Genomic DNA, 19,493 nt, shown 5'->3' with positions numbered 1-19,493 from the left:
GATATGAAAAAAATCAAAAACTGATGTAAATTCGACAATTTTTTGCACCAAAATATATTTTTTGAATTTGGATCTCTTTAGAAAGATTCAGTACAAAGTTTCAAAGTGAAGCATTAATCTCCATCTGTGGTTGAGCAGCATGGTTGTTTGATCTCATCTGTTGTAATTGCCTCCTATAGAACCAATTGAATAATTCCTTTAGTGCATTACTCCTTCTTTGCCCCCCTCCCTTTTTCATATGTTTGAAAAAAGAATTCCTCGCTTGATAGTGAGATTTTTCCATTCCCTGAGTATTCCATGTTGCAAGGGGTCCTTGTTTTGCAAAATATGGTCCATGCCGGTACATAATATGCTAAAAATAAAAAAAAGTTAGTTAAACTCAATAGGATGCAATGTAAAATACTATCCGGACTTTAGAAAGTATTTGAATAGTCACCAAGTAATATGTGATGTATTTTGCTCCCCAAGCATCTGTAATAGCAGTTATTAAAAGCTTTATTGTCTTTTTAAAGTCATTGCATAAGTAGCAGAGCTAACTTGTTGTCTAAAAACTTTCAAAAAATTATCGAGCTTCTTCCACACTTCCATGCGTTTGTTGGCTACATTTGGTCTACTTTTGACATTGGTTGTTATTACACAAAGATCCTTCCAGCAGTTTCACATAGCATCAACTTGTTTGTTGTCATGGTTACTCAAAATTCTTTTGGCTTTTGCTCCACCCATTGAAACATCTTGCAAAACATCACCCGTTCCTTTTAAAAGAGTAGGATCTTTTTTAAAATGCACTTGACCACCATGAAAACCGATTTGAGAGAGCAAAGCCTCACATTTTTCTATGCACTCATCTGCAAGTTTAGTTGGCTTAATAGAATATGCATAATCAAGATGGAGTCGAAGCCATTTGTCCAAGATTCTAATCTCTGCATGCATTGTACATATATGTACATTTTTTAAATCTATTGTTAGAATTGGATCCCAAATCATAGAAGACGATGGGTAGTCGATGACGTTCACACTATTTCTCGATGGTGGTTTTTCAACCTCGTGTTCTACAAGCCATCCTTTTGTTCAAGTGCTTGCCATGCAATATAGACATGGATACTTGGTATTGGCACCTCCACATACACCAAACATGCACTTTAATGCTTTTAGGTCGGCACTCAAGTGCCATTCTACAAAAAAGTCACCCAAGCCATCTACACAGAGTTTTTCACCTGCATTTTGGTCCTGTATAACAGAAGGGATATCGGTCTGCAAAAAGAGCCATTTCAATGTATCGTGATTTTCTACTGGTATTTGAGCTGCTCCGATCCACCAAAGTTCCATTTCCAATTGACTTTTGTGGTATGGGAATCAAGCTTACCCTGGCTATAGTCCAATTCTCTATTCATAAGGGATATGGATACACTTTCCATTTTTTGACATTTCTGAATTTGAGGTTCATCCAATTTCATAACAAATATAAGTTTTCCTTCACAATCTACTTCTTGCATATTATAGTATCTCACCATAGCAGATTGAACATTTTTTATACTCATCCAAATGTTATTAAAAACATTACACTCAAAAGATTTTATTTTTTTTTTGTTTTTCATATGGCATCGTTCCTTCTATATGATAGTACTCTCCAAAATGTTCGGATATTTCTTCGTTTAACAGAGTCCTAACTCTCCCAACATTGTGAGGCCTAGGAAACCCAAAAGATTTAATCTTGTAATACTTTAAAACCTGAAACAAGGTTTTAGAGATGGCCCTGTAACCCCTTCTACTCACCCCCACTGTGTCACAAACTTCTTGCATTTGAGAAGGTTAGACCAGTAAACCCGTATCTTTAGTAAATTTTGAAATACCAATTTCTTCTGAGTTTGATTTTCAGGAAGTTTCAAAAGTTTAAGAATATCACTTTTGTTCATTACCTCATTCAAAAATCTCACCCTTTCTTGAACATTGGACATATTAAATCCTAAAAGACTAGTCACATGTTCTCTAGTAATTTTTAATCCTTTTTTTCTTTGTCCAGACCCTTCTGTTAAGTTTACTACATCTCTCATTCGTTTTACTCGTGCTCTTAATCCTATTGGAGTTTCTTTTAAAGTCGGAAGCTGGTGATTTTCTTGTTTTAGAGATGCTATTTGGTTTTCAAGTTCTAAAATTCTTGTTGCATTTGAAGACAAAACAGTTTTGAGATATTAAATGTAATGTGTATGATCAATGTGTAAATGAGATAACCTAGAACTATATCCTAGTAAGCCATCAACCCCATCATCAACAAATCTCATCAAATCATGAGGTGTATGAAAAGATGGATACCTTCCAGTGCGAGGATCTGGTGGATACAAGCTCCCATCCGTCCATATATCAATGTGTTTCTTTCCCTCGTTGCGAAGTTGCTGTGCTTCCTTTGCAGCTGTAACTAGTCTTTGATAGACACTCCATGTAGTAGCATAATCCTGGCTTAGCTTAATGTTCAAGTGAAACTTGCGGTTATTACTAATGGAAGATGTATTAGTCATTGTAAGTAATGAAGGAGTAGAAAGTATAATGAAAATAATGTAGCATTAGAATAAGGTGCATCAGAGAAGAAGAGATAAGCTCGCGAAACGTGAGAGAAAAAAGAGAGATCGAGTGATTCAAAAGTGGAAACAGCTATTTGCCGCCAAGTGAAGTAAATGAAAACAAATTTTGAGGTGAGCCACAAAGGAATGTGAAGAAAACGATATCTTTTTGAATATTTAGAGATATGTACCTAGATACGCTTTAGATTGCGTAGATATGCTTTAAATGACAAAAACGGACAAATTTGGAGCCGTTTTGACCATAAACGGCTCTATAATTAGTAATTTAACCAATTTCTTACACAACCCTTTTTGAGTCGTTTTTGGCCCTAATGCCGTGTTGTCAACGTGCAATAAGTAAAATCCTTGATCTACAGTTCACCTACATTGTAAAGACGATCATAATTAGCCACGATCAGACGCTGTAGTCATCCAATTTGTATTTGTCAAGACCTCAAGGCTCTGCTTGGGCTTGAGGTTGTTTTGTAATTTTGATGTTGGCATTAATATAATTCAATCACAAATTGTGAGTTTTGCAAATAAAGAAAAGAAGGTGATGAAATGTATGTAGTCTTTCCTTTTTTGGCCAAGAAGGCCATAGGAGAGTGGTAGAAAGAGCATGCAATTCTTATTTACATCTCTCACCATCCAATGGTCACCATCACATTAACTTTGATTGGTGACATTTCAAGTCATTTCAAGCTTTATTATACTCATTTGAAAATTTCATTATAAAAATGTATGTGTGTGCGTGCGCGCACGTGCATCTCTCTCTCTCTCTCTCTCTCTCTCTCTCTCCATTAAAGTGTTTCGGAAAAATCATTTTTCGAGACATACAAAATTCCTTTTGTTAAATTTGACAAGAGGAAATTTTGAAAAAATAGATTTACTTTTCAGGTTTTTACACTATTTTTCTCTATTTTGGGATGGAAATTCTCCTTTTTTCCTTTCTCTCAACCATGAAATTGAAAACATGATGATATTAAGCTGAGACACATTTTTTGCAAACACAAACTATTAACATGTCAAATATGTTCTAATAATCACTCAATTTACTACAACAAAAAATGTTTCCTTCTTGAGGCCATCATGAAGTCTTCACCTTGTTTTTTTTTTTGGCCTACTAAAGGCCTTAGTATCCATATGGGTGACATGCTAAAGGCCTTAGTATCCATATCGGTGATGGTTTTTTAATTCTTGTCCTCAAATAAGCTTTAATAGTCTTGAAGAAAATTGAAAAGAGTTAAATTCTCGTCCTCAGAAAAACTTTAAAGGTCTTGAAGATAATTGAAAAGAATGAAATCATGTCCTTTCAAATATTGTTTCCAAAGCTTCATTCATATTTTTTTTGAGGGGGTGCAACAAATGATTAGAAGTTTAAACATAAAAATCTTTGAGAAACTTTTGAATCTTTGTTGTGTACCACAAATCATTTTAAAATAAAAAAGTAAACTAAATTCAATAAAAGACTGACATATTGCTTAAAGGCAAGGCCATTCCTTTTATTAGAAAAAATATGAAACCCAAAAGAACCCTTTAGCTTAAGGGGTGACTAAGCATGGACCAATAGGAAGAAGGTGGTGGCCATAGCTATACCCTCTAAAAGGTAGGGTATTAGGGGGCATGGGGACCTATTTTTTCCCCTCATTATAGCTTTGTCCCCTAGAAATACAGAGAAGGGGGAAAAGGGAGGGAGGGGTGGGACGTGTTATAGAATTGACATTCTATTATTTGTTGCAGTTGACAAGTGGAAAAGACTAGACCAAGCTTGGCCTATGCGAATGGATTTGTATATCATGTACATTTTATTATTCAAGTGCTTTTTTATGAGCTTTGGCCATTTATGACCGGCCGGCCAGTTTGTAACCAATTTGACCATTCAAGAAATCTATATAACAAATACGTGCAAAAGGGAAATGGTCACTCTTGCACGGGGGGAGATTGCACCTAGTGTCTGTGTTGCTCTTCTCATCTCTCCTCTCTTATCCCTCGCCGTGCCGGCGTAGCACTCCGCTCTAGGAGGTGCGCCAGCACGTGCTCTCTTGATCTCTACCGCTCTTTGTCTCTCTTTATCGTGTGCAATCTCGATTATGGTTATGCGATTTATCAGGTATGCAAATTCACGATTTGATTACTTGTAGCATGTCATTCTCGATATTTTGCAGGGCCACCGCGTTCTCCGTTTGTAGCAGTGGTATCAGAGCTAAGGTCACGCTCTTGGTAACAAGCAGTCATCAAAGACTTGAATTCGGTATCCAAGTGAGGTGCACAATTTGCTTTTTGGAAATGTAGATCTTTGCAGTCAAGTACCACAGATAAGTGCAATTATACAACTCTAATTAGCTTCATTTTATTTTATCTTGATTGACATATTTTTGGAAAAATCTTTGAAAATTTTTGGGTACATTAAGGATAATCCTTTATCAGATTGCAATGAGGAAAAGCGATACGAATAGGATAGTTTGAATCATTATATTATAAGCATTAGAGTGCATATGTAGTTGCACGGCATGGTGATTAGTTTGAGGCTTTAATTTAGAGTAACAAGGATAAACCCTCGGTGAGAGTGAAGCGAAGATGAGTGCAAGGGAGCCCGATCTGATCATGGCAAAATAGGAAATATGATTTTATTGTATGTACCGCTAGAAGAAGCAGTAGAAGAAGATAAAATTTTAATATTGTATATAATCCATGTTGAGAGAGTTCACAAAATTATCCGTCGAGTGTTAATCTCAAACTCAACTATACACAAGGGGATGTTAGGATACATGTAGAAGATTACTGTCGTTAAAGTAGTGAATACTGTGTCAACAAGGTAGTGATTATAGTCTGCAATCAAAATTAGTAGAGCACCATGGAGAACACCCTCAAGATTATTGATCTTGACTCTTAATTATGTAAATAAACTCCCAATAGTAGAGCCAGCGAGCCTAAGCCTGAGCAAAATCAGTGCAGCAACCTTGCACGAGAGTAGCCCTGACGGATGACAGTAGCGTCATCAGAAGTAGGTGAAGGCGCAGCTGCAGGCCCGACAAGCTCATTTGGCTCGTGCTGCCAACCACAAGTACTAAAAATAAATAAAATAAAATAAAAAATAAAATCTCTCTCTCTCTCTCGTTCTTGCATGGCGTATAAGCTGCATGCATCACAACCGGCACCAAGCATTGAGTTTGCAGCACGGGATAGCATGTCAAGAGACGACGCTCATCACCCCTAACCTGGCTCGCATGCACTGGCAAACTGAACGTCGCTTGGCCACCTATCCGTGAGCCAACAACACACACACACGTGGGTTGCTAACCTCACTCGCAGGCTAACTCCCAGCTAGACGTCCTCAAATCTACTACCGCCATGCAACTCACCAGCGCGCACCAACTTTGACATGCAGTTCCCTCACTTCGCATCCCATGAAAAATCTCTTTCTCTTGACTACCGTTCTCTCTCTTCAGCCTCACCAGTCACCTTCTCTCTCTCTCTCTCTCTCTCTCTCTCTCTCTCTCTCTCTCTCTCTCTCTCTCCTCTCTCTCTCTCTCTCCCCCCTTTTGCGGCGTCGTTGTCCTCTCACCTCCTTTTTGTCTTCATCACACAGGGAGAGAATCTGAAGAAAGTATCATGCTTAAGTCTGAGTTGTAAGGAAACCATTGTATTTTGTGTCCTACAGTTCGTCAAGTCTGCGTGTTTGTGAACAACTCTCTCTCTCAATCAGCATGCAAGGCGGCCCTCGTGCAGTACACATGCACACCAACTTACAACCATTGGCTTGCAGCCACCCAATACATCTAGTCGTCATCCGAATTCCTCTCTCTCTCTCTCTCTCTCTCTCTCTCTCTCTCTTCTCTCTCTCTCTCTCTCGTCTCTCTCTCCTCTCTCTCTCTCTCTCTTCTTCCCTCTCTCCCCCCATGCACTCGAGCAGTCTCTCTAGCTCCCATTGCGGCTTGACTCTCTCTCTCTCTTATGCGAGTTCTCGATATTTTTCTCTCTCCCTCTCGTCAGTAAACGACTTCCAATGATTGGCTGCGCCCACCACCCAACTGCCATGCAGTACTCACCACCTTGCGGCTGGTGTCGCATGACCACTCACTATCTCTTTTGCGACTGGTGGCCACATGCTCTCACAAATACGAGCCACACACACACACACACACACCAACTTAGTTAGCTCTCTCTCCCTCTCTCACGTAACTGCATGCAACAGTTGCACCAACCACTCACCGTTTTTTTTTTCTTTCTTTCTTTTCTCTCTCGTTCTCATGCAGCCGCCACCCGGAATTGGTCTCTCTCCATTTCTATTTTGCTGACCACCCCTCTTTTGTTCACCAACTCTCAGGGCATGCAAACTCTCTTACTTGACGTGCGATTGTTTTCTAACTCTTGGTTGATGCCCACCAGCTACAGCCCGACCTCCCTTCCCATTGGCCATTATCACGCTCTCCTAGCTGAACTGGCTCTGGGAACCTCTCGGCTCTCGCACTCTCTCTCCTCGGCTAGTCCCTGCATAATAGGATTGTGGCTCAACTAGAAATGAAATTTTTAGTAGTTCATGCTGGCATCAATCTCGAGTAGATAAAATCAACAATAATCTTTCTTCATCATGATAACCTATTACTCAATCTCTCGCACACACAAATTGGAGTTCTCCACCCTTGTGCTCTCATTCAATTGCCCGCAACCACCAGAAGCAATTCTCCATGCACACGAAGACAAGATCTATTGGAGGCAGCTTCGGACACAGGTGAAGCAGTCTCGCAAGTAGGAACAGACGCAGCTAAGTCTACACTCCACTGTTTAAGAAAAAGTATGCTACACTCTAGTCTGAAGTCCAATGCAACACAAGAAGATTAATTCACATTAATCAATTACCTTTGAGGCAAGGAGAACCTTTTCTCCTTGCAGTCCTGAAGTTGGCAGTCATAGTTATTCTCAAGATCCTCGAGGATGCCATCACTCTGCAAGCGCAACAACTCGAGGGAGTAGTTACTCTCGTTGCGATAGATATTGCGCCTATCGCTGCCTCTGTTGTCGACATCTACTACTGTTGAATTTTCTTCATGATCTGCCTTGTGGGTATGTTTTGTTTGGCTTGATGCGTTTTCCAAATCAAAAGGATGTTGCTTGTCTTGATCCGCACTAGCATCGTCCATATTGCAAGATGCCGAGGGAAGCTCTTGTCTTTTGCTCATCTGCTTTGGCGACAGCATGAGACAAATTAATACTCTCACTGTGCACAAAGCTCAAGGGCTAATTACTACACATATCTCTTCAATTGACAAGCGTTTTGATAGATGACCAGCATCTATATTTGTTGCCTACACGCCTGTAGAGCTGGTCGATCATTTACGTGCTGGTTAAGCCGTGCATCATAATAGCGAGTCACGAGCAGAGTAGTGCAGGGAAGCTCAGAAAGAAGGCCACACACTCACAGCCCTTGGGGTCAAGGAAGGAGGAAGCTCAGAAAGAAGGACACCCTTTCACCTCCTCCCTTCTAGAATGACAACCTACAGAGGCGGACATTGAGGAAGCTCGGCAGCGGCTGCTACAAGACTCAAACGACGTCAGAGCATTGACGATACTGCTTAATGAATTTTTTTACTTTTCTTCATTTCAATTTGTACCCAGATTGCATGAGTGAGGTCCCATAGGCCTTTGGAAGATGGTTAGTATACGATTTCATTTCATTTCGCTCTCTCTTCTCTCTCCTCCTATGACTCCTTATAGCAGTAGACATTGAGGATGCTCTCCGACGACCACTCCAATACTTTGTCCGGATGCCATACATCCACGGGCATTAATGATGATGAAGATGATTTCATTCGATTTCAGTCTGACTCTTTTCAACTTTTAGTTTTAATTATTTCACTTTAGACTTTTTATTTATGTACCCAAGCACTGGTTTAGATCCACAAGGATTGTATCAACTCGCATCACAAGTAATTTACCTTTTAACGACATGTAATGTACCCTTTCATCTCACCTTGCCCTCCCTCTTCCCGCTCTCCCCGTACCACTACTGCAGAATTAATGGACATTGAAGACGATCTTTTAGTGACTGATGTACTACTTCCTGCGACAACGCCCATTGTCAAGCATTCTCAGGCATTGACCATGATGATGATCCTTTTAGTCTGATGTTTTTAAACTCTTAGTTTTAACTTCATTTTAATTTTGTACCCATATATTGGATTAGATCCACTCGGATTCAGTCCGTTTTGATCTCATCATTCTAAATGTTTAATTTCTACTCTCACACAGTCAAACATTTCCCTCTGTGAATGTCTCTCCTCGTGTTGCCCCACTCTAGCATAAACAACCTGAGGACTCTCATAACTCTAATTAGTGGTCTCACTCACTAAATAGACAATGCAAGTGTTCATCAAGATCTCATAGGACGAACGATGACAGATGTTGACGATGACAGATGTGATGTAGCTTTATCTTTGTCTTTATACCCTAGCTCTCCTACCCCTCGCTATCCCCCCCCCCCCCCCCCCCCCCCCCCCCCCCCCCCCCCAATTACATTGACGATATTATGCCCCATAGACGATTACAATGTGACTAGATGATAATGAATGCACAAATTTGACTAGAAGCATACTGAGGGATATTGACGAATGGTACAAATTTGCGATGGGTAACAACACTAATTCGGGCAGAAAGTATTTGGAACACAACTACGAAATGATATGTTGGAGACGACCACAATCAAGCTTCATAAAGTGATCATAAGACCTAGGTTTATATAACTCTAATATCTTCAATGGATTCCATCACACTGTTTGCAGAGATTTTATTTTACTTATAATTTGTGGATTTTTATGGCATGATTTGCATGATCTTTTTTCGGTACGTAGCACAATATTTTAAATCCTTTGCGATACCTAGAAATGTTGTTAGCATTTTATTTTCAATTGGTTAATTTTTTAATTAGCACAAGCTGGTACAAAATATTATATGCTCATACTACTACTGTCAGCTTGCTCGGTGACCCCTTTTCGCAACTTCATCTATTGCGACACATCTATATAGCATGCTCTTTTTGCGATTCCTTTTGTCAACCGCAGTTGTCAAATGTCCTGCATTCCTCATTCGGGACTTCAAATTTGTAGGACTTACCAAATTGTGAAGATTTTATGGGTTTCTCTCCTCTTCGAATGGCTCATCATTTAATGAACAGTAGCATTGCTCAACCCCCCTACCTTTATTCGGTTTACCGTAGTTTATAGGAAATTAAAATTATCTGTCTTGCTTGACTTCAATCAAATGATTTTTTTTCATAATCCTTGTTTTTGTTACATTTCTCTAACTCATTTAAGGATTCACAAAAATCGATGCAGACCATAATGCGAGGACGTCAGATAAGTAATCTTTTAACTTTATTTTTCAAATTCATTCTTACGGATTTCATACTCATCTTCTCACTATATTTTATCGAGTCTTATGATACCACCTACTCAGTTATCGATCCAATAGCATTGCTCATTGCCAACCCCCCTACCTTATTCGGTTTACCGTAGTTTATAGGAAAATTAAAATTATCTGTCTTGCTTGACTTCAATCAAATGATTTTTTTTCATAATCCTTGTTTTTGTTACATTTCTCTAACTCATTTAAGGATTCACAAAAATCGATGCAGACCATAATGCGAGGACGTCAGATAAGTAATCTTTTAACTTTATTTTTCAAATTCATTCTTACGGATTTCATACTCATCTTCTCACTATATTTTATCGAGTCTTATGATACCTCCTACTCTGTTATCGATCCAATATCTATCCTCACCTAAACCTTACTACCTCCAGCTTGATTATATTAACTCTGTCATACAAGATTGTGCCAAGCTCCTAGTTATCTTTACTGATACAATTCCAAGAGACAACACAACTTTCTCGACACGCATAATCAAGTAGCCACTCTGGATCCTGTTGGTATGTACCTCGACTACGTCACTCCTCTTTTTCTCTGCATTATATTTAAGGTGAATACTCAAACACTGTGAAGATTATTCCCTCTAATTGAATTCAAAGAAATTTTTGTGGTGTTGAGATGCTTTGTCAGTAAGCTATGCAGCTACTCATGCGACCTAAGGTGCTCTGGGATACTACACAACCATTTGTAAATCCTTTGGTGATATACTACACTATGATGTCGACAATGTAGTAAATATACTTTTTTTTTTTCTCCTTTATGTCTTTTCTAGTCCATTGGTCACAAACACATAGATTCGCCGGTTTAGGCAGTGTGTAAATGCTCATCCTAGTGCAGATTCGCCGATTTAGGCAGCACATTGATAAATTGCAGATTCATGATTTTTAAACTTATACAAAATGCAGATCCGCCGATCTAGGCAGCATTAGTGTAGATTCGCCGATTTAGGCAGTACGTCTTATTGGTGTAGATTCGCCGATTTAGGCAACACCAATCACAAAATCATGCTGTAGTGGCTGGCCACCACTGCAACTGGTATGATTTTGTTACCCGGGTACATAATGAAAGTGATTTGGATTTGGACTTATATTGTGGAATTTCAATTTGAGTGGGATTTGATATCTGATGATTATTTTATCACGGCAATATTTATGTGATGAGACTTGACATTATGAGATTGATGATGAGTGTGACCAATGATATCCTGATTCATCAGGGTATGACATATACTGCTTATTCTAGTGGTATGGGACACTAGAATAGGTAGTATGTGGATGACGGGGTAGGCATAAGCAGTGTTGACTAATTTAATGGATTTTTCTTTTATTATTTGATACATATTTCTAATCATTGTTTTTGACAAGTATTGTTTGCAGATTTTTATCTTTGCAACTGAGGACAGTTGCTTTCCAACGGAGAGGTATGTTATAGAATTGACATTTTATTATTTGTTGCAGTTGACAGGTGGAAAAGACTAGACCAAGCTTGGCCTATGCGAATGGATTTGTATATCATGTACATTTTATTATTCAAGTGCTCTTTTATGAGCTTTGGCCATTTATGACCGGCCAGCTAGTTTGTAACCAATTTGACCATTCAAGAAATCTATATAACAAATACGTGCAAGAGGGAAATGGTCACTCTTGCACGGGGGGAGATTGCACCCAGTGTCTGCGTTGCTCTTCTCATCTCTCCTCTCTTCTCCCTCGCCGTGCCGGCGTAGCACTCTGCTCTAGGAGGTGCGCCAGCACGTGCTCTCTTGATCTCTACCGCTCTTTGTCTCTCTTTATCGTTTGCAATCTCGATTATGGTTATGCAATTCATCAGGTATGCAAATTCACGATTTGATTACTTGTAGCATGTCGTTCTCGATATTTTGCAGGGCCACCGCGTTCTCCGTTTGTAGCAGGACGGGGGGGGGGGGGGGGGGGGGGGGGGGGGGGGGGGGGGGGGGGGGGGGGGGGGGGGGCTTTCCCTCCATTTTCATTGGCGTCCAAAAATTATCCTAAAATTTCAAAAAGTAAAATAAAAATCTTCAACTCTCACTTTTCACTCTCTAAAAGCTCTCCTAACCAAATACATGGTCAAAAAACCATTTCTTTGACCAAAATCTACAATACTCAGCAGTACCCTCTATTCTACCTCTTCTCTCTTCTCTCTCCCCTTCTCCCTCTCCCTCCAAGATTTCCATAGTTGTAGCACATATGGAAACTTTTCATAGATGCACCACTTGTCTCCCCCTTTCATCCACACCATCTCTTTGAACTACTTCTTCTCCCCCTCCCTCCAAGATTTTGATAGTTGCACCACATGTCTCTCCCTTTCATCCACACTATCCATTTGAACTACTTCTTCTCCCCTTGTTTCCCATTCAACCACTTCTCCTCCTCACTTCATTCATGAAGCAATAAGCCTCTCTCTCTAAGAGCACAACTGTTTTCTTCTACTGCTACCATGTCAACCCCCTCCACTTGAAGGAAGCCAAAGGATGAGATAGAGGCTGTTCGCTTGATACACTAGGGATTCTGATGGGGAATGTGTGCCGCAAGTGTCTTCTAAAGGATCTTGGGTCTTCATGCAACCTGCAGCTATCGGGCCTCATCGAGTTCAAAACCGTGGCAACCTTGACGAACATTGGAAGGGGAAACTTCTTGGTTTCAAGAACCATATAGTCAATGGCAGAGTGTCCATTGTTCAACACATGTACTCTTGGTGTTCCATGCTCTTGAGAAATGGAAGCTCAAGAGATTTCCCAATAAACTATAAGTCGTAAAACATTGTTGGTTGTAGATTCTAAACGCTTGTTATTTTGTTTTTGACTTGATAGTTTTTGGTGTTGTCGTAGAGATATTCCCATCTGACTTCATTGAGAAACAACCAATCAAGACTCTCACAGGAACCTTCATCGCTCTTCATGATGACATTGGTGTTATGATGCTTCCTAACTTGTCACCTTCGATGTTGCTGCAACATAGAATCTTCTTCTATTCACACACGTATGTAGTGCCGGCCTTGAAGGATGGATATGGTAAGATCATTGCTATTGACAAACCTTCATTACTAATCCTAGAATGGCCACAACCTGATGCTTGGTCACTCTTCTCTTTGAAGGAGAAGATGCTTTCCAATATCTTCTCCTCATTAAAATTTGGGAAGGCTTTCATATCAATAGGGATCAATTGGTAATGCCCCATACATGTTTTTGTACACTTGTTCAAGACATTGCCATTCAGTGTCACACCTACTATGTTTTGTAGTAAGAATGTTATGTATGAAGTACTAAAACTCGTATTTGGAGATAATTGGAGAATGGTTGAGGGATTGCACCAAGGAGATAAATAAAAGTGTAAGGTGGGGGCTTTAAGTATCAGGATATGATATCTAGAAGTGCGCACTACTTTGTACCAATGCTTCCACAATGAGCATTGGATGTGTAAGAGTGAAAAGTGGATAGCCTTACAATCGAGTGTTGCTGATTTTGTGACATTTGACATGCCCATTACTTTGTCAAATGGGTTTCTAAGATTGTGCAAGTCAATGCACACTGTACTCTCATCAACATAGGGGAACACTTGATTATCTTGGGCTACGAAGATATCAAAGATGCTTACTTTCTTCTCAATCGGCAAAAAGATAGTTCAATTTTTATGATGTCTACAAGTGCCAAATGTTAGTCTTATTAAAAGCTTTGTTTTTGTTTCAGATTGGTAGGCCGGGTGGAGACAACCATGAAAGTGCAAGAGGAGTGGAGGGCTGTGAACGTACTGTCTTTAAGTTGATCTGATAGATCAATGTAACCGGATCTAATGTCACCTTGTAAAGCATTTTATTAATGGAGATTCCAAAAAAAAATTATCGTTATAGTATCACCATCATTGATTCAGTTTTTTAGATTCTGTTTGGGTGTTTGTGTGTGCACCCATGTGTGTTTATATGTATTTCAAAGAGCTTTGGAATGGTTCCACACATGTGTGCACCCATGTGTGTTTATATGTATTCCACACACACCCCTTTCATGGTTCCTTCTTCTCCTAGAGGAAACCAAATATGTTGGATGCAATGATCTTCACGCTTCTTCCGTTGCCATGCGATGTGCTTCACTACATACACAGGAGCGACAATGCACTTTCAAAGAGACTAGCCCGCTTTGAGGCAATTGCAAAAGAGGCAAACCACTTCCGCCAAGTGACAAAGGAAGTTGCAGGCTCCTTCAAGAAGCATGAAGCTGGGCAATCTTTCTTGTCCAGCATGCCACTCTCTTCTTCCTTGTCAATGAGGATCCCTCCTTGGAGGAGATGAAGAACCCGCATCTAGCAGTGGGTGGGTTGTTGCCAGATTGTAAATATCCAAAGTCCGCCCCTATAGATGTCCAGAGTGAGAGAAGACTGCAAGCCGCCAAATATCTCCATGGCTTGGAAGGGGTAGTTGCAGTGAGACAGCAGATTGCTGGCACCTCTGAGGTGCCGGACCCCGAGAGCCATGACCCTGCTGCACTTTCCACAGTGGAGATTAGCCATCCCAGCAACATAATTGTAGAAGATGAAGTGTATTTTTTCTTGCACAATCTACAAAAGTCTTTTGGTGTGCGGCTAGATGAGTGTCTTAGCCTCATATGCACTGGCAACGCAAAGCGCGACATGGACCCCGACGAGCTCAAACACTAGGAGCCGATGCACGCCGAGCTGGCCACGGTGGAATAAACAAGGGGGGTACCACCTAGCTTTGAGCGGCTAGTACGTGGACAACGGTGATTGGAAGTAATACAAACTCCTACACACAAAGAGAGAGAGAGAGAGAGAGAGAGAGAGAGAGAGAGAGATAATGATGCAGGTGATGAAAAGCCCTCGGGGTATGAGGGAAAACTTTTTAATGAAATATTTATAGAAACCTTATTTTCGGCAAGGTGGAAACCATGGTGAGAGAGAGAGATACTGAGCCTAATAATGCATTCTCTAGAGGTGACTCATAGACACGGAGATTTCTACTAGCATGAGTGTGTGGCAACCATTGGAGTCAAGGTGTAGACATGGCTTCTTCACATAGTGCTAATTCCCAAAATGCTACACTAAATCCCCTCTCTCTCTATACAAGTGTTGCCGATCCCTCCCACCAAGTGGCACCAAATGACGAGCGCAAAGCGCGACACGGACCCCGATGGCCTCAAATGTCAGAAGCCAATGTACACCGAGCCCCGGCTACGGTGGAATAAACAAGGGGGGCCACCACCTAGCTTTGAGCGGCTAGGACGCGGACAATGGTGATTTGAAGTAATACAAACTCTGCACACTGTGAGAGAGAGAGAGAGAGAGAGAGAGAGAGAGAGAGAATGACGCAGGTGATGAAAAGCCCTCAGGGTGTGAGGGAAAACTGTTTTAATGCAATATTTACAACAACCTAATTTTTGGTGGGGTGGCAACCATGGTGACAAAGAGAGATAGAGAGCGATAGTGAGCCTAATAGTGTGTTCTCTAGAGGTGACTCATAGACATGTAGATTTCTACTGAGGCGGTCCGGGGCGGGCAACAAGAAGAGTGGCCTGTAAGCACCCTTCCCGTGCTGCTCAATTGGGTTGGGGTTGGAAAAAACAACAAACACACACACAAACCCGCAACCTAACCCTACACAAATTGGGGGCATCACCTAGTTTTGGATGCGAACTAGGACGCATAAAGAGAGAGAGAGAGAGAGAGAGAGAGAGAGAGAGAGAGAGAGAGAGAGAGAGAGAGAGGGAGGGAGGGAGGGCTTCTTTGAAATGTATTGGCAATGATCAAGCAAACACAATTATATATGTAAGAAAGAGAGGGAAGGGGGAGGGGGTACTTGTTGCACTAATACCTTCTTACAAATCTGTCATGACCAATGAAAGTGAGATTAGTATTTGTTCAACATAGCTTGAGTAAATTACACCACAACACATCACAAGAAAAGACACCCCAATCACTGTCTTAAGGCCAGGGGAGTCCTCTCCACCCTGTCGCCCTCTTACAATATGTGGGATTTATGGTTAAATTGATGACAACACCCAGAGACAAGCTATCAAGAACTTAAATAAAAACACCAAGACACTTACACATCATTGTTGTCCATTACTTCACGTTGGAAGAGAGACAAGGTATCCAAGCTTAGTCCAAATCCACCCTCCTTGATTCAACAAATGTTGGGCTTACACTAGTAGGAGAAATGATAGATTTCCTACTCTCAATTGAATGATCACTCTCTCTCTTACAATGGCATAGAGTTTCCTTGCTAAGCACCCCTATTTCAACACATGCACATGCATAAGACAATGAGCTTCCACTCAAGAACTCCTTCTAGAGAGGTTGAGCTTGGCTTCTCAAGCTATAGCATAGTGCTCTTGCTTATGACTCTCCCTCTTTTGTGCTAGCTACACCTACCCCCTCCTTTATAGCAATTTTGAGGGCTAGGGTTACTCCTCTAACCATGGTTGGGTTAGATTTTCAGCACTTATCTAATTTTCTTTTGCTTGGAATTATTAAGAAGTTGGTGGGGATAGATGAAGAAGAGAGAGAGGAGAGAAGTGGAGGTGATAGGACTTTTCATAGTAGGTTAGTGTTAGTAAATTAGTAGAGTTAGTATTTTTATTAATTTACAAATGGAATTGGATATTTACAATGGAAGTATCCATATAGGATACAAATAAGTAAGAAAAAACTCTTAAAGGTAAGAAAATATGGATTTCTTACAATGTTGATGCTCCAAGTGTCTTGAGTAGGGTAAATTTTGACGCTTGTTGACGGTCCACTAGCTTTGACGGTACGTTTTTTCTCCACTCATGACCTTCCTTGGGAGCCAAGGTAAGTGAACATGAGCAATCAATCACCATGATCCAGTCTTTCAAGAGAAGAGGCTGAACTTTGTGGTTTTTTGATAGATATGGGTAATATGGAAGAGGAAAAATGAGATTAGGTGGTCAATTGTGGAATGGAAGTGTGTGTAGGAGACATGAGTTCACCATGGTTACTCTTATTCTTCAAAGTTGACAAGAAGGTGAGTAGGGTGCAGAGAGGAGTGGTGAGAGAGGTGGGGATGATGAGTGGAGAGGTGTGGCTGCATAGCATGGGCAAACTGGGGTCCACAAATAAAATCCAGCCACACTCGTAGCTCAAAAAAATATGAAAAACGGAAAGTTCAGCTCAGGAGCTACAACTTTCCTCACAACTTTTTTAAAAATTCAGCAAAACCGACTGTTTTTTCCACTGCACAAAGTCCTTGTGAGGTCCTTCTTTGGATGATTCTTTTGAATACCTCCAAGAGTGAGCCCCCCATGGTGCATGCATGTATTCCACATACCCTTGACCTTATTTGGTAGGTCTATAATTGAAGATATTATTGAAATCATGATATAAGTGAATAGTACAACTAAGAAAATCAAATATTGAGGGGTCTAAAAAAATATGTACATGTCAAATATAAATAATATAGGTGGAAAAATATAAAGGGTCAAAATAAATCTCTCTCATTATAAGTCTACCATAAAAAAATGAATATTTTGGTGGTCTAATTTATGAGAGTAATAGAGAATAGATGTAGGAAGGAAAAATCACAAAGTGAAAAAAATATACACATAAATAGAACTATTTTTTGGATTTTTGTGGGATGGAGTTACACCAAAAATAAGAGAAGCTTGCATGAAATTATTTTTATATGGAATAAAGAGTATGGAAAATGGTATTAAAAAAATATGGTAATGGTGAGTCAATGTACATAACATAAATAACACACACCTAAGCCTAAGTATAAATATTTAAATATACCAAAATAATTATAAAAAATCCTTTTATTTAGGCCCTATATACAATGAAATATTTACACACAAATGGGCCATAATATACTTATATTTTTTATTTTATTTTTGGCTCAACTAGCCGAGTGACTAGCTAATTAAGGGTTTTTAAGAAGATATGGGAAATGTCCCCTAACTCACACACACCTATATACAGTGAAAGGGTGAGGGTAACCAAAGTGTTTGAGTGATTTGATAGGGTGAGGTAGCTTACTATGGCAATTATGGAAAGCCGAAAAACGTCTATCATTAGCCCTCCCCCAGGATGATGGTATATTCATGTACCATCATAGAGCATCTTTTCCAAAGAGAGTGCTTCAGAGTCCTTGAAGAGATCTTCATTGTTTGGCCCCGCAGAATTTTGGCTGGAGTTACACTCATGCTTCATGTAACAATACTTACATGAGACAGCTGCCCTTTGATGGATCTTTGGTAGATCCTTTGGTAGAAGGCGACTCAAATAAGGCTTCAAGCAATACCCGTTTACCTTCCTGGAGTGCTCTTTCCCATATTCAAGTCCATAAGTTGATAGTAACTTGAATTGAAAGACTTTTTGACTATGTATGGCCCCTGCCATCTAGTTTCAAATTTGGCATCAAAACGATTATCGAGTCGATTGTCATATCTTAGCACAAGATCGCCTTCATTGATGCCTTTGTCCTTCAGTTTCTTGTCAAGATTTTCCTTCGTCTATGTGGCTTTCCTCTAGTAGCACTCGTATGGTGCTTCTCTTTTCCACTCAAGCTCAGCTAAGGTAAGAAGTCGATCCATCCATGCTTCTTGATCATCTTAAGCTGCTTTTCCATGAAGTCGCATTGTTGGAATGTTGAGCTCGATGGGTTGCAAAGCTTCTTGACCATAGACCAAGTGAAATGGTGTAAACTCCGTGGCTTCCCTATATGTGGTTCGATACGCCCACAAGGCACCATCCAAGAAGTCATCCCACAACTTTGTCTTGTTTCTCACCATCTTTCTAATGATGCCTGCAATGATACCATTAGCTTTTTCTACCAAACCATTTGGTTGGGGATAGTAGGGTGTACTATGATGATGTAGAATGTGAAGTTCTTCACAGACTTCTGTGAGTAAACCCTTCTTGAACCCCAGACCATTATCCAAAACAATCTCTAGAGGTGTGTCAAATCTACAACAAATATTAGTGTAGACAAACCTGCTCACTGTTTTTCCATTTACCCTTGCCACACTTTGAGCCCCTACCCACCTAGTCATGTAGTCCACAGCCACTAGAATGTAGAGTTTACCATTCTTTGTTCTAGGCAGAGGACCCATAGCATCAATGCCCCATTTTTCAAAGGGTCCATTTGCAAGCACTATTTGCCTCGGGCCATGCACCAACCTTCTATTTCCATTTATTTGACAATTGTGACAGCTTTTACACCAATGTTGAACATACACATGCAAACTTGGCCAAACATACCCCGCAAGCAAAATCTTCTTCACAGTTAATTCTTGGGCAAAATTACCACCACATGTTTCTTCATGCAAACCTTTTAGAATGGCCGGGATCTCCTCAATAGTTGGTACTCTTCTGCACACTTGATCCTTCCCTCTTTGGTAGAGGGATCCTTCTAGGAAGAGATACGCGCTTGCCTTTTTCATGAGTCTCCTCTTCTGAGCCTTCGTGAAGTCTTGTGGAAGCTCACCCTCCAAAATGTAGCTAATAATGAGAGTCAATGACTCCAATCCCTGGT

General features: G+C 40.3%; 1 protein-coding gene across 1 annotated transcript; it reads right to left on the bottom strand.

Moving 5' to 3' along the window:
- Positions 1–6,510: 6,510 nt before the first annotated feature.
- LOC147455812 (uncharacterized) lies at positions 6,511–8,848 on the bottom strand. Its single transcript, XM_086515341.1, has one exon. The coding sequence runs from the start codon at positions 7,751–7,753 to the stop codon at positions 7,412–7,414; it is 342 nt and encodes a 113-aa protein (XP_086371467.1). The 5' UTR covers positions 7,754–8,848; the 3' UTR covers positions 6,511–7,411.
- Between the last annotated feature and the right edge of the window lie 10,645 nt (positions 8,849–19,493).

This window comes from Adiantum capillus-veneris, chromosome 6 (genome assembly GCF_014529385.1).
Source record: "Adiantum capillus-veneris isolate H3 chromosome 6, ASM1452938v2, whole genome shotgun sequence".
Classification (NCBI taxonomy): domain Eukaryota; kingdom Viridiplantae; phylum Streptophyta; class Polypodiopsida; order Polypodiales; family Pteridaceae; genus Adiantum; species Adiantum capillus-veneris.
This window is presented reverse-complemented; position numbering and strand designations above follow the sequence as displayed.

Bases quoted from the DNA above. Each gene is read 5' to 3' on its own strand.
- LOC147455812 (XM_086515341.1), bottom strand. From the start codon at position 7,753: ATGCTGTCGCCAAAGCAGATGAGCAAAAGACAAGAGCTTCCCTCGGCA.